Source organism: Pelecanus crispus, chromosome 8 (genome assembly GCF_030463565.1).
Source record: "Pelecanus crispus isolate bPelCri1 chromosome 8, bPelCri1.pri, whole genome shotgun sequence".
Taxonomy (NCBI): Eukaryota; Metazoa; Chordata; class Aves; order Pelecaniformes; family Pelecanidae; genus Pelecanus; species Pelecanus crispus.
In genome coordinates, this window is record NC_134650.1 from 40,229,389 (window position 1) to 40,244,563 (window position 15,175).

At 34.7% G+C, this 15,175-nt stretch overlaps 1 protein-coding gene across 3 annotated transcripts in view; it reads left to right on the forward strand.

The window, feature by feature from the left end:
• Positions 1-15,175, forward strand: part of CDH8 (cadherin 8) — a 137,287-nt gene that overhangs the window by 71,692 nt on the left and 50,420 nt on the right. For 2 of the 3 annotated variants that reach the window (XM_075715672.1, XM_075715673.1), the window contains 4 exons: positions 424-591; positions 4,502-4,689; positions 7,453-7,706; positions 14,887-15,023. In XM_075715672.1, coding sequence (XP_075571787.1) covers positions 424-591; positions 4,502-4,689; positions 7,453-7,706; positions 14,887-15,023 — 747 coding nt within the window. Of the gene's footprint in view, positions 1-423; positions 592-4,501; positions 4,690-7,452; positions 7,707-14,886; positions 15,028-15,175 lie in introns of all 3 variants that reach the window. The other variant, XM_075715674.1, reaches the window with a different exon arrangement.

Below are 15,175 nucleotides of genomic sequence, written 5' to 3' on the forward strand. Positions count from 1 at the left end.
TAAAATATTTGAAACAATTAATCTGAAAGATATGGTTAACAGTGTTTACAGATTAAGTTTACTATGTGGTTGTCTTCTCTTTGTGAATTCTGTGGGGAAATGATGGATTTCTGTGGGAGGTAGGACAGAAACCAAAATGTTCATCAGGAAAAAAAAATTATAGAATTAATATGTATCACAGGTATGATTAATTCTTGGGTTTTGAACCACAATTTTATTGCACTTTTAATTCAGTCAAGGTAGGTGACCTCTAATATACTTTTTTGAAAATCTCAAATTCTTCTTTATCCTTGGTACTAACAGGCAACTTAACTGGACCTTTAGCAGTTCAATTTTTCTGCCAATATTTACATATATCCATAAAAGCAGCTGCAAAACTGAATTTGGGTCTGTACCTGACGTTTTTCCCCCCCATTATTGTAGCTATAATTAAAACAGCTCTTCCCAACATGGACAGAGAAGCCAAAGAAGAATACTTTGTGGTCATCCAAGCAAAGGACATGGGAGGACATATGGGTGGACTCTCTGGAACTACAACAGTGACAATTACACTCACTGATGTTAATGACAATCCTCCTAAGTTTGCACAGAGTAAGTGCCATTATGTGTATGTGTTCTCCTATATAAGAAAGTAATACAGTGCTTTTTTTTCTGTCAAGCTCTTTTTTTATTATTATTATTATTATCATATTGCTTGGGTTTGTAATGTAATTTAAAAATAGGTAGCTGCTACTAGAGAAAGATTAATAGTCCTCTGCCTGATTAAGAGCTTAGGGAAGGGGGAATTACATCCACAACAGTGTACACAGCTCTCTGTCTTCCTTGTTACCCCTCTTACATCCACATGAAAGGGCTTGGGGACTTTTTTTCATATATTTGTTTGCTTTCAGTGCAGTTGTTTCTAAGTGCTAGTTTTAGTTGCTGTTATATGTGCTTCCATCTCATGCAGAAAAATGACACCACTGCTAAAAGACATATATAACTGATGAAATAAAGGTTTAACTAATTAGGTAATAGTGAAGAAAACAAAGAAAATAAGTCTGAGTCTAGATAATTGTTGATCTTTAATTCAAAATCTATATTTACTACTGTGGTTCCAGTGGATATCTTGCTGGGCTAGGTTAAAATGATTTGGCATCCTGCTGAGATTCTCTGCAAGCTTTGTAGTCTATTTCAAAGATGAAGACAAAAAAAGAAGAGGGAAGAGCATAATGACTAGATTGATTTTATTTGGAACAGGTGCAGTCTAATGCACTATTAGAAAGTTATCTTTTTTCCCAGCTTGTTCTGAAAAACTAAAGTTGTAAGGTATTAAAAGTCTGGTTGGGAGTTGGAGGATGTTCTTCTAGACTTTGTATCATTTTTACTTTATTAGCAGCATGTTTTTCTAACAAGGTACTTAGGCACTCAATGTAAAATTAATTCTTTTCCACATTTGTGTGACTTGAAATCCATTTTTGCCCTGTTCTGAAGATGCAAAGAGTGAAATGGGTTTGTCCTAGTATTCAGCATGTGATAAATACTCTCCTACAGTCTAGAAAATGCACATACACATAAAGAGAGAGAAAAAATATAAAATAAATAAGCAGAGGTAAAAGCTTATTTGCAAAATATATATTTTATTACCTCATCTTAGTGGTTTTTAACAGATAAACACTCTGTGCACAGTAAAAGGTTTTCTCTCATTATAAAATAAGAAATGCATAAATTTTTTACTTCATATCGCATTGCTTGCACTTGTGTAGTAGGGCTTTCCAACATATGATGACAATTTCCCTAATAATGTAAACATCTATAGATGAGACTCCTGGCTGAACTGTATCACCAGAACGCAGAGGAACATTTCTTTTTATACCTGCGATGTACTGTAGCTCTAACTGTGACTACAGATCTACTTTTGCCAGCTTACCTGGCTTTTGTATTTGTATCAGCACTTTCTGTCTCGAAAAAACCTTCACCTGTCAGTATGAAAAAAGCTGATCAGAAAATCAGCGACACAGCCGGTGCTAATTGGTACATGCTGGAGGTCTCAGCAGGAAGCACAGGAGCGAATGCATGCAGAGATGAAACTGTACTTTCCCTGTGCAGTTTACTCGTATCTGTTTTCCTGTAGTATGGATACAGTGACACATTGGCTGGGTAGCATGAAGAAGACTTCATCACAGAACCCTGAAATATATTCTTTGCATGGAAAATGTAGATTAGTTTTCCTTCAACAAAGAGTGAGTTGTCTTTGAAGCTGTTATAGCTAGTGCATTCCAGTGCAGAATTCAAGCTACCATCTAGGAATAACCACCCTGTTGTAACACTCGCCATTAGGCACTGTCATTAGAAAAAAACTTGCATGTACTATAACTTTGTATTGTGTATATATTGCATTTAATGAGGATGAGCCATACTAAATATTATAACTGGATGTTAATTCTACCGTTTAAAATAAGCATTCATAGCATGCTACCTAGCATTACAGATTAGTCATGACTCTGGCCTCATACAAGAGCTGATCAAGTCTTTAACATTTTTTTACACCATTGAAGCACAGTTTGCATTTGCCTGGAAAGGAAAATAAGAAAGGATCAAACTTACAATAGAGCCTAACCAGAATGAAATAGAAATTCATAAGATGTAATACATGCTGCTTTCACAGTAAATTGTAATGAACTCGGAAAGCAGTGTGTTTTATCGGTTTATTGTTTCCAGGCAGGACAGAAATGTGTATTTATGGTTTGATTTCAAAGAGTGTTAGCCTCCTGGGCTTTAGAAATGAAAAAGATGAACTTTCACTACTTCTATGATCTCTTTGAAATAATTTTAGAGGCGTTTTATAAGTCACTGAAGTTTTTAACCTGGCAGTTTACCGTAGGATTGTACCGAGAACTGTGCACTGCTGTGAAAACCAAGGGTTTTCAAAGATGCGTAATGTGGATTTTTGGTCAGCTCTGCACTATGACATCTTGACAGGACAATTCATAATTCTTGAGAGTCATTTGTATAAAAGAGTCAGCTGCATCATAATACATTTTTTTACCATATTTTGTAAACTATCTTAATAAATCTGAGAGAAAAATACCAGCTTAAAAATGCAATCAACTGTGTCTGGAGATTCAAACCAGAAAGTGTGGACAGCAGTATAAATTATGAACACATAATTTAGTCTCCTGAGGCACTTGATTGCTTTGGCTGCTCATTGTTTGTGAGCCATTATGAATATTCTTGAGGAATCTTGATGATCTCCAAATTGTCTCTAATAATTTAGCCTAGAAACATTAAAGGAAAAAAAAAATCACTTTGGGATAGACTATGTGTATAGCTAATATATGTATTTGTGAATTCCTCACAGTTTACTTCCAACTGTTGATACTGCAGTCATCCTACAACCAGCTGAAGGAACAACTCCAGAACATTTTGGTTTTAGAAAGCTACTAGCTGCACATAACAGTAAAAACTGCACATTTTCTTAGAACAATTGTGAGGAGAGAAGAGAACAAGTCCAGAACCCTTTGTCAAAAGCTATTTTGATGGTCTCATCTGCTAACCTTGAATTCCTTTTGACTATTTTAACTACTAAGTAGCACTGCAGTTGTTTAGATCACATATTAACTGTAGCTTCAATAAGTGTAAATTACCAAGAGGTAAAAAAATAGGCACCCCATAAAGAATTTTTGATGTAAAGCATGAGTCTTCTGTTTTTCAGAGAACTGTAAAGAAGTGGGATATATAATAGTAAAATGGTATTTTGAGTTTTCTCTTCATAAAATGCTTACCTAAAATAACATACTACAAGTTCTAAATAGGTTTTTGAAACTTCTTAGGTCAGAAGGTTTGAAGCAAGTATGATAAATAATAAAAATGCTGACAATTTGAACAGCACTTTCTAGTAGATCTTAGTCTAACCCTACAACCAAATAGTAAATACAGTAATGATTGCTATGAAAAGATATGGTTTCCTTGAAAACATAAATTCTGGGAGTTTCCTTGAATGTTTCTTAATTAGCTTCTTACCACAAAAGGGAGGTGGAAGGGGTTAAACAAACAAAACCAAATAAAATTAAAAGGGTCAAAAAAGTAGTAAAGATCTGAAATTGTATAAGGTATCTTTAAAGTATTAGACCACTTTTCTACAGAGTAAAAGCCAAAGTTTCATAGTTGAATTCTAAGTACGACCATAAATAAAATGGTAAGTTCAACAGTGTCTCCAGTAGAGAATGTTGCATACTTTCCGTGTGGAAAGTAGCTTAATATTTATGTTTGCCGACACTAAGCATCCCTGCAAGGAAGAAGCAGGATACTACTGTAATGAAAAGAACATTCACATACAGTAAACTGAATATTCCTATATAAGGAACACGTTTTGCTGCTTTCAGTAAATAACTTGTGTAAATGTGGTTTGTATCAGTTGCACATCTCAAGAGTTTGCATTGGGGAAGTGTAAACAAATGAAGAGCACACAAAAGATACTGGAATCAGGTGTAATGTTTAGTCTTTTCCTCTTATTTGTAAGGTCTGTATCACTTCTCAGTAATGGAAGATGTTGCTCTTGGTGAACCAGTAGGAAGGGTGAAAGCAAATGACCTGGATATTGGAGAAAATGCTAAATCATCCTATGATATTATTGAAGGAGATGGAATGGATATATTTGAAATTACTACAGATGCCCAAACTCAGGACGGCATTATTAGAGTGAGAAAGGTAAATGGTATCTCTGTTAAAAAAAAATGTTTATTGTACATACGACTACCCAGCCAGACTGTACTCTGTGAGAAGATGCTGGATTTCCAAGCATTCTTTTATCTATGGATGAGGTGTCAAGCCAGTGAAGTGTTAAAAAAAGGATGTATTAGCCTTGTCCCTCAAAATTGCCATGTAGGTGACAACTGGGGAGACCACCATGGAAGTATTTTTGGTGCTGGGAATGTGTTAATCTTATCTGGGCTTCCACGTGGTCAAATCATACAGGTTTTGCTTCCTTGGTTCCAAAGAAGAAGAGTAGATTAGAATCCGCTTTGTTGGTACTGTAAACTTCCATAAAATATTGGCTGAGTATTCATCAAATACCTTTTCTCTATTCTTTAATTTGCTGTATAGCTGGTCAAATACTGTTCAGAGAAAAAAAAAAACAAAACATAGTGTATTATTTGAATTAACTGATGTGTGAGAGACTTAGTCTTCCACCTTTTCTCATGTTGAACTTTCTTTGCTCAATGAATAGTGATTTCAGTGAACCTTATCAAGGAGATCAGTACTGTTTCACATGAGAAGTGCCAAATTCGGGCCCTAAAGAAGGCTACAACTCTGTTACCTTTTCTATGCTTGTACAGTCTTGATGTATGCAAGATGAGGTATTTGCATGTACACAACAGAAGGACCACCTGATTATGTACAGAAATATGGGGAGAGACAGCGTAGCTAGAACAGAACTTGGCTAGAAAAGTCAATGAAACATTAATTGCAGATTTAATTTTCGTTATTTTCTGGGGAAGGAGAAGGGAGCCGATTCTTATGCTGTGTTTTGAAAAACGATCTGAATAGAACATAACACTGGCATAGAGGGTTTTAAATATGTAGCATAGAGCACTCTAAAGGAATCTTCGGTTATTTAAAAAAAAAAACAAAAAAAACAAAAAAAAACCCAACAAAAAAAAACCCCAAAACAAACCATGACATTCCAGTGAACAAAGAAGAATCCAATGAGTACAGGTAATTAATATTCGACTTGTACCTGTAATTAAAGAGGTCAGGCAGAGTACCTGTCAAAAGTTTATATTTTCTGTTTCTCAGCGAGTAGGTCAGCACTGTAGATCTATAATAAAATTATGTATATTTATCTTAATTTAGATCTGTTTTCCTGAAGAGAAAATTATGATATATATCCCCGATCTTTCTTACTGTTATTTATTGTATGCTGTGGCCTCTTTCGTAAACTAAGGCAATTAGCCTTTTGCCCCAGTTCCCTTGGCTTTATTTCATAACTGAGTCTCTAACATAATGTTGTTTCATATATTCATTTTGACAGCAATAATCATTTTGGTTCTACTACAGTAGATGATGTATGGAGGGTACTGTTCACCAACAGATTTTCTCCAGCATAAATTCATGGGTTTTAGACAATGCAGAGTAATTTTCAATACGATATTCTGATTAAGCATGACTAAATGTATTGGGGTGCTGTCATTTCTGTAAAGCATATGAAAAGCAATTGAAAAAATTATATAGGAGCTATGATTGGCAAATTGTGAATATGCTGATTTATAAATCACCATTCATAATTACAAAAGCTTACTAATTTAAGAGCTGCTAAAGAAGCAAGGTTTTCTCATGTTTACTAGAATTCATGAGAAAGAGCAAATCCCATTAGAGCTTGATTCATACCTGAAAAAAATCAACAAAATTTGAAAGTATACATATTGAAGGCTTTGACAGACTTCCTGAAGGTCCCTATTTGTGCTCTTGCTGGTATTTGCATTGCAGATTCAGAGTTTCTATGTCCTTTTCTTTTTATCCCTGGGACATTGTAATGCAAATCTTAATATCTTTCCAATGCTTGGCAATTTGCATCTTTGAAATTTGAATCATTGTGAGACACAAGAGAATTATATAGTGAATATACTGACATGCTTCAAGACACAAACTTGAATCTCCTATAATGAAAAATTCTAATATTCGAAAGTGTCACAGATTTGGTATTTCATTCCTTTAAATCCCCTGTGTTTTCATCTTTTATGTTTTAATATGGAACCGCAAAACAGTAAAAACAATGGTGACATGGCAGGTATATTGACAGAATAAAGTAATCGGTTTCGTGTTTCTCTCTCTGAAAAAAAAATAAGATACAGAAATAGGAATTGCTACAGTTTTAAGAAATTCCTGAGAGATGTCTACCTCATTTACCCCTATAAACAGAAACGCAGGGTTACCTGAAGTGCAATAATACGAAAGTACTTTCTTAGATGATTAGCTCTATGTTTTTCCACATAATGCCTCTCGCGTCCAACAAATAATAATTACTAGTTCTTTGCATTTCTCACATTGTTCTGGAAGTAATAAAATATTTATTCTTTGTGGAGCTAGTATAATTTTTTTTCTTATCTCCAACTAACAAAGCACTGATTAAGTGCATGATTAGTATGCAAGTCATGTCATCACCAACAAATTTGTAGTATTTATCTGATATGTAATTGTAATGGTATAATTCATGAGAGAGAATATTTTGGTAAATTTCTTGTGAAAAGCAAGAAAACAAAGAGTCTTGTTTTCTCTGAGGCTGGTTAATAAACAGCTATCAATATGTGCCTAGAAAATTTGCAGGTTGGATTTCTGGGAGTGGGAAGTGATTGCATTAAAACTCACTGAATGTTCTTAAATGCATATAACTTTCATCCATCAGCATTATATTCATTTGTTCTTTCTCTGTGGCTATTAGTAAAAGACATTTATCTTTGTCATTCTTAACAGCCACTGGACTTTGAGACCAAAAAATCCTATACTCTGAAGGTAGAAGCAGCCAACGTTCATATTGATCCTCGCTTCATCAGTGGAGGACCATTCAAGGATACAGCAACAGTAAAAATTGTAGTAGAGGATGCTGATGAGCCACCAGTCTTTTCATCACCTACTTACCTACTGGAAGTGCATGAAAATGCTGCTGTCAACTCTGTGATTGGTCAGGTGACTGCCCATGACCCTGACGTGTCTTCCAGTCCTATAAGGTAGGGCTGTTTTAAAGTTCTCTTTGAAAAAACTACTGGCAGAATACTAAGTATGTTTTCCTGTACATTGTATGACACCATTCTCGTGCCGTTTCATTTCTGTGAAAATACTTGTATAGGATTTGTTTTATGATGTTAGATTTATCAGTGCAGATCATTTTCAAAATCACAGGAATGCTCCTTGCCACACGACTAGTCTTATGAAACAGTAGGAATGCAATAAAAATAAGAAATAGGGTGTATGGGGTCGGATGGGGTTGAACCATCAGTGTGTATCTCTGCAGTTATTTAAAATAATCCGCTAGTGTCTGCACTAACAATACTGAGTTTGTTCCATGTAGTTGTAAGGTTGTCAAAACATATTTTGTATTCCTTTGGCTAAACCCATTCCTGGTTTAAAGATAGAAAGTCAGAGAAGATTATGCCCATATGACTTTTGCATCTTCGATTTACGATATTTTCCCTTTTGATGTAACTGGAACAAAATCTGTTATTCGAGTTTCATCAGATCAGTGTTTTCTACCTCATTTTGATGAGCACACATCTTCCTCTCCCCCTTTCTAATGGTTACTATGGTGTGATGCGAGTGTTCCCAAAAGACATTTTGCTCTGTATAGTACTGTCTGCTAAGAGCATTATGAAAACAAACATCAAAACGTCAAATTCATAGTAAAGGTATATTTGGAGAGAGTCTGTTTAATAATAATCATCACTGTACATTACTGCCTTAGGGAATTTAAGCTGTGCAAGCAGTCTTCAGCATTGTGAGGATGATACTAATTGTTATAATCTATCACTTAAGACCGTTTTCTAATCATCGTCATTTACATCAGGTTTGTCGCAGGGCCAAACTTTAAACCTTTGTGTAGGGGGCCTACATGTTGCATGCCATCTTTTAGTGTTTTCAGAATTAGAAATGCAGAATTTCCAACATGTTTGCATGTATTAGAACTCGTGTATGAAGGTGTTGGAGGGTATGTTGGAGTCTCTTGTTTCTGTATCATCCTTTCAAAACTAGCTAAACGTAGTGTTAACTATCACAGATTTCTATACAAATTAATTGATTAATATATTTTCTACTGCAACACACAACCCAGACAGTATTAATAGGCACCGAATTTATTTTCTTACCAGAGAAGCTCTCAGGATGATCAAAGATGGTAATCTGATCATAGAAATAGGAAACAAATGAGGGTAGATATCCAGGTTAGAAAAATGTTACGTAAATAGAAAAAAAGTAACATAGAATGCACAGAGTTTGATCTATCACAATTTAAGCAGTGGTTCTGTCCCTAATTTTATTACTGCTATCCACTGGCATCGGTGAAAAAGGGCTTGCACTGCCGTTTCAAAGACAGGGTCTTCTGAAAGGTGTGTGAAACCAGCCATGGTGGCAACAAGTTGGCTTTCTTCCCTTTATTCCAGCTCGATAGTAATTTCTTTTTCAATTTAACCTTAGTTCCTTCCCTCTACCCTGTTCTGCTTTGCTCTTGGCTTGGTCCTGTGCTCCTCTGCCTCTTGATTATGTCCCCTTTGTTCCTCATCTCAGCCTGCCTTCAGCTCTGCTTCAGCAGTTTTACCTTGGCTATTTTTCTAGTCTTGTTCTGTTTCCCTGGAATTCTTTTCTAGTCCTGTCCAAAACTCCTGACAATTCAGACCAGCTACAAGACTACCTGATTCTATGGCTAAAATTGAGCCTCTCTGTTCTGTCCAAGCCCAAAAAATTGAGCCGAGTAAAATATTTACTTCACTTCCATTTTTTCATCATTTTATAGACCAAGTTATTTTCAAACTTTTAAAAGCAAAAATATTTTATACGTGCAAACTGAATCAGAATGTTATTACTTATTGTCATACAGAAACAATTGATATACATGAAAGAGAATTGGCCAAAATCCATTACATTTAAACAATAAGGTAATTAATTAGTGTGATTTAGATCTTCTTTAAAAATATATGCAATGCTTTAAAGGAGTTAATTTTTCTACAGTATTGGCTTGATAGCTAATTAAGGAATATATAGAGCTCAATTTTCTATGCAACTTTTCTTTTTCTTGTTTGCTCACCTCATTAATTTGGCTTTATCTGGGATAGCTCTGGAAAGTCCAAATTCCTTTTTTTCATTTTTTGCATGAAAAACATTTTAAGGCAGAAAAAAAAGAGATTTCAAGTTAGTAATTCTACTATTATGGGAGCAAAAATATTCATCAGAGACAAGTAGGGAGCAGAAATGCAGTTACTTTCTTTCCAGTTCGGGACAAAATTGGAACATGGCAGGTTCTAACAAAAATATGTGGAAGCATTGTTTTGTTGGATTAGAATGTTTCATTTTGATTGTGCATTTCAAGTGTTCATTCTGTTATTGTACCATGTATATGATGTAAATTTTCTGTACATGTTCTATGATACACTTTCAAAAATACTAAACATAACTTAAAAATTCGAAAAACAGAATTAAAACGTTCAGTCCTAAAATAAACGGACTGTTTTAATACAACCTGGCCATTTTTAATGTATTTTTTTCTTTAAAACAGAATTTTAGGAGACAATGACCAATTGCATTTCAAGGAAGTTATGTTTTTCAATAGATATCTGTTCTATCAATATTTTGGTTAGACAGAGGTTTTGTGTGCATTTGTTATAAAAACCCTAGCAACACAAACGAAAATATGAATCCTTATGTGCTACCAGTGCCACATCTGCTGCACATTAGTCTTACACACAAAGATTCAGTAAACTCAGAGTATTGCAGTACCATAAATGAAACAAATCTTGGATATGTCTGAACATGGAAATAGTCTGATAATTGAGTCATGAGACAAAACATTAAGGAATTTAGAAAAATTATTATAGAAAACAGCCTGGAAAGAAACAACTTCTATGTTTTCTTTCTTTTAAAAAAAATTAACCTCATTTCTATCCAATACAACAGTACTTTGTTTTTTATGCTTGCCTAGAAGAGATGAAACACACTCTCTGATCTTCCCATCACTTGATCTAAAAGGTACGAAGACTATCATAGATTTACAAGCAGGTGTATAGATAGGTTACCGGTCTGGTTCTGAATGTGCCCACCTTATGGAAATACCTGAAGAGGGTTATTTAGCAATGTCTTGTGTCAAATGTGGAGTTTTGGCAGTGAGCCTGAAATCTCTGTATTAGCCAAAGAAATTTAGACACCTTTAGATGCATGGCACTAAAGGATGCCTATGTTGTATGGGACTTTTCTCGTTGTTGAGCCCTCATTGTGGACATGCAAAGGCATCTTTGAATGGCTAAGTGATAATGTGATATTCAGCTGAACTGTGCTTTCATTATCCATTTCTCCAATGAATATGAACTCTCTTCATATTGGTTGTTAAGTTAGTCTAACTATATCATAACTTTCATAACCCAGTATTTTTAAAATAAGCAGCAAAATTTCTCTTTTATATTTATTTGCTATTCTGCTGTGCAAGTTGCTTAAGGGCCTGGCTCACTTTTAAGCCTGATGGTGAAAAGGAGTTACAAATTTGGCTAATAATTGTAAGCATGGGCAGCAGTTTGTCTTATTCTAGCCTAGTCATTTCAGAAGCATGCGTCAGTGGCTCACATCTTACCACATCTAGACTGCATGCATCCCTCTTGGGAAAGGGACCTGGTGAATTCAGCTAAGCTAGTTGTAAAGCTTTACTGTAGTTTATTTAGTAAGGGTGGTACTTTCTCACCTATAGTATAACTAGGCTTGAAAGATCATCCGTTAGCATACAAATCTATTGATTCTACTAGTACTTATTTCATGTTTCTGTTGTTATTTTATAACCACGGTCTATTTGTCTGCAGTAAATTATCTTGGATAAAGCATGATCCAAGTGCATAGAAAAAAGCATGGGTAATAATCTTTCTTCCTATACTGTATCTGCCCTCCTATAAATCACTGCCCTTCAGTGTCTTTCTCTGTGGAGAGATAAGCTTTGCTGTGGCAGGTTTTCCCCATTCATATCGACAGAGATTTCATCTTTGGCAGCAGTTGATAATTTTCTTAATTCACAGCAGGCCTTAAAAACCTAGATACGATTATTTTCTGCCTCCCTAATGGTACAGCTGTTTATCTGTCACTAAGTAGCATGTCCGATCTGCCTGGCATTAATAAACAATGGTGATTTACCACTGATGAGGTATCAGTCCTGTGATTCAGATCTCAGCAGGTGCAGCAAAAAAGGATTTCTGATCTTGTTTACATTGGTGCAAATAAAGAATAGATCAAATTAAGTCATAACAGCAATAGCAAGAGTGCAGGGGCAGGCCTGAGAATCATTTTAAGTCTTCTGTTAAACCACTATGGGGTTGTTCCTATAATTGCCATAGCAGACCCATAAACTAACCAAAACTTTCCAATAACCTGTGCTGGGTTTATGGCAATTTCAAACAAGATTATTTCCCAAGATATTCTTCTCTCATTTTTAAAGAAATGTACGTTTTATGTATAGCTTATGGATCTGACAATGCATTCCCATTAAAAAGAGTTACAATACCATTATCATGAAAAGGAAACTGCAAATGTACTATTAGTTTTCCCAGGTTTATGACACTGCAGATTTTATTTTTTACTTTTGTACAAAACATTTATCAAATTAAAATCAGGAGAGGGTTTTACCTCTTTGTAGTCTTGTAAAGCCATGTAACTTATGTTAAAAATGCTTCATTTTGAATGCTGGTTTTGCATTGCAAATAAATACTGTTGGGATGAGATGAAATGCAATAGAATAAACTCACAGATGTTGCTCTCCTAGTTTTATAACTTAAAAAATGTAGCGCAGGAAGACTGTGAATGGAAGTTTAAAAAAGGATTGATCCTTAGAGAAAAACTGTGTCTTATCTCAATGGAATTAGTGTCAAGCCCGGGTCAACTAAACATTAAATAGCATATAAGCATTTCATATTTTATTTCGTTGGTGGACTGTAAAAATTTCATAAATGTTTGATAGCAGCAGAGTTGTTTCTGCATCATTACATAAACGTCAAGAATTAAAAGATAGTTTTAAGTGATGACATCTTAAAAAGGTTATCTCGATTGCTGTCTGTCTTGTATTTTCTTGAGTGAAATCTTAAACCCGTGAAAGTCTGTAAGATTTTTTTTACTAACTTCACTAGTACCAGGATTTTACTTCTAATACTTTAATTGGAACTAGGGAGACATCAAAATAAGGTTAAGAAACATTTTCAAAAATGATTGCCTGAAGTTAGGCACCTACAGCTTTATTCTTCCACACAAGTGACCTGATTTTCAGCAATGCTGAGGACAGTACAATTCCCATTAAACCATTGAGAACTGAGTATGTGGAGCTCACTAGAAAATCAGTTTACTTAAATGTCCAAATATAGATGCACATGCCTAGCTTTAGGTACATATATTTGGAATTTTACTTCATGTTTTGTCTGGTACTCTTCTTAACCAAACTACTTGTTTTTAAGTGGGTAAAACTAGTTCTTCTCAGAGTTTAAAACCAGAAAACTTAAATGTCTAACAAATCCCATTTCCTAGTTAAACAGGTGTTTTCATTCTTACGTCCATTAGTTGTTAAGTACCTTACCAGTGTGATCATGCTTGATCTTTAGTAATACAGTCTTTAAACATTTAAACTTTAAGATTTTGATAAATTTTCATAATTTAGAACAAATTTTTTGAAAGTGAATTGTATCTTACTGAATGCATTGCACAAGCAATTCAATTGCAATGTCTCTTTCATTCTAAATATGAAAATATCTGACACAAATTAAAAAAGATGAACACCATAATCCTAAGCTTTGAATTCAGATCCTAATGCTATGTCTATCAAAATCGATTGTGTTATGCTGGAATGAGTTTGAGTTCATCAGAGTGTTTATTGTAGCATATAAAGGAACCTCCAAATCAGAAATTTTTTTGGAAATTGCTTATGATAAAGCATAAAATAGAATGGAATAACTGATTTTCAGATAACTGTGCCATTGTCACTGTAGCAAAATATGTTCTTGTTCTTTTATCAGTGAATTTAACAGCGTATTTGCAAAAAGTAGAAATGTAATGAGAAGCTGACAGTCTGAGTCACTTTTCTGACCACTGTATAATGCAATCCAGCCTGATACTCTATGCTAACTCACCCTATTATGCCCAGACGTAATGCAGAACAGATGTAAAAATTGTCAGTGCATGCTGTTAGGTTCTATAATACATAGACACAGAGTCTTAAAAGGCTTTTATATAAATCTACAATTAGGATTCAGTAAAACCCCTTGAAGTCAATTTTTGTTGAACCATATCAATAGTTTATCACTAAACTCTCCCATTTCATACCTTGCCTGTCAAAAAATTGGAAGGCTTAATTTCGTCAGTTACTTTCTCTTTGCGAATAATGCATTAGTAAAATAACTGTGAAAATGGACAAACATGAAATCTTTCCTAGAGATTCTGTTCTGAGCTTTAAATCATCATTCTGCTTAATGCGCTGTTGGAGCAATCTACTGCAGCTCGCTCTTGTTGTCAGGCTGGCTCTGTTTAGGCTGCATAATTTACCTGGACATTCACATTTGCAAACCCTGACTACCTGTCAGATGAAACTTGTTTTGTTAAAAATCAGTGATATCAATCCATAAAACAATCAGTCCTTCAGTGTTTGAAGTGTTTTATAGGAAAATGGTGATTCACTAACTGCGTTCTGCCCATGGAGCTGCTTGAACCATAACCAAATAATATGCTTGGTGAATAGTTCATGCTTCATTAATCTGAAATTTATTGGTAAAATAATATTATTCAGCCCTTTTTAAAACAACCATGAAGCCCACCATTTTTGTGTGCTTAATACATTACTGCTGAAATTATCATCAGTTACTGTGAAATACCATAGAAACTGTCTAATAAATGTGATGGATTATGTAATTAACTCTTGATCAGCACCGTTTTTCAAAGATGTTACCCAGTGAACCTGAGGGCATTTTATGACCTTCACACTGGGTATACAGCTAATTACTCCTTGGGCAATAATTATTAAGTTTTTTTAGTCTCAGTTTCTCATTTTGTCTTATAAAGTATTATGCTATCGAGCTTCTCAATCCATTTGGCTATAAAACTGCAGCTCTCAGAGGGCTCCCTAAATTGTCTTGTGATTGTATGGATTACACCAACTTCATTAAGTAGATTACAGGGATGTCTATTTTGTAGGTTTTCCATTGATCGGCATACTGACCTTGAGAGACAGTTCAACATTAATGCAGAAGATGGGAAAATAACTCTGGCAACACCACTGGACAGAGAAACAAATACGTGGCACAACATAACTATTGTAGCTACTGAAACTAGTAAGTATTTGTGTATACTGACTTTTAGTTCTGTTGGTTTTATAATTAATTTTAAGAGCATGTGCAGTGGAAACTGTATATAAGTCAGTAAAAAGTAAAACACATTGGATTTTTAAAGTACAGAATTTTGAAAGAAAACTTAACTCCTGCTG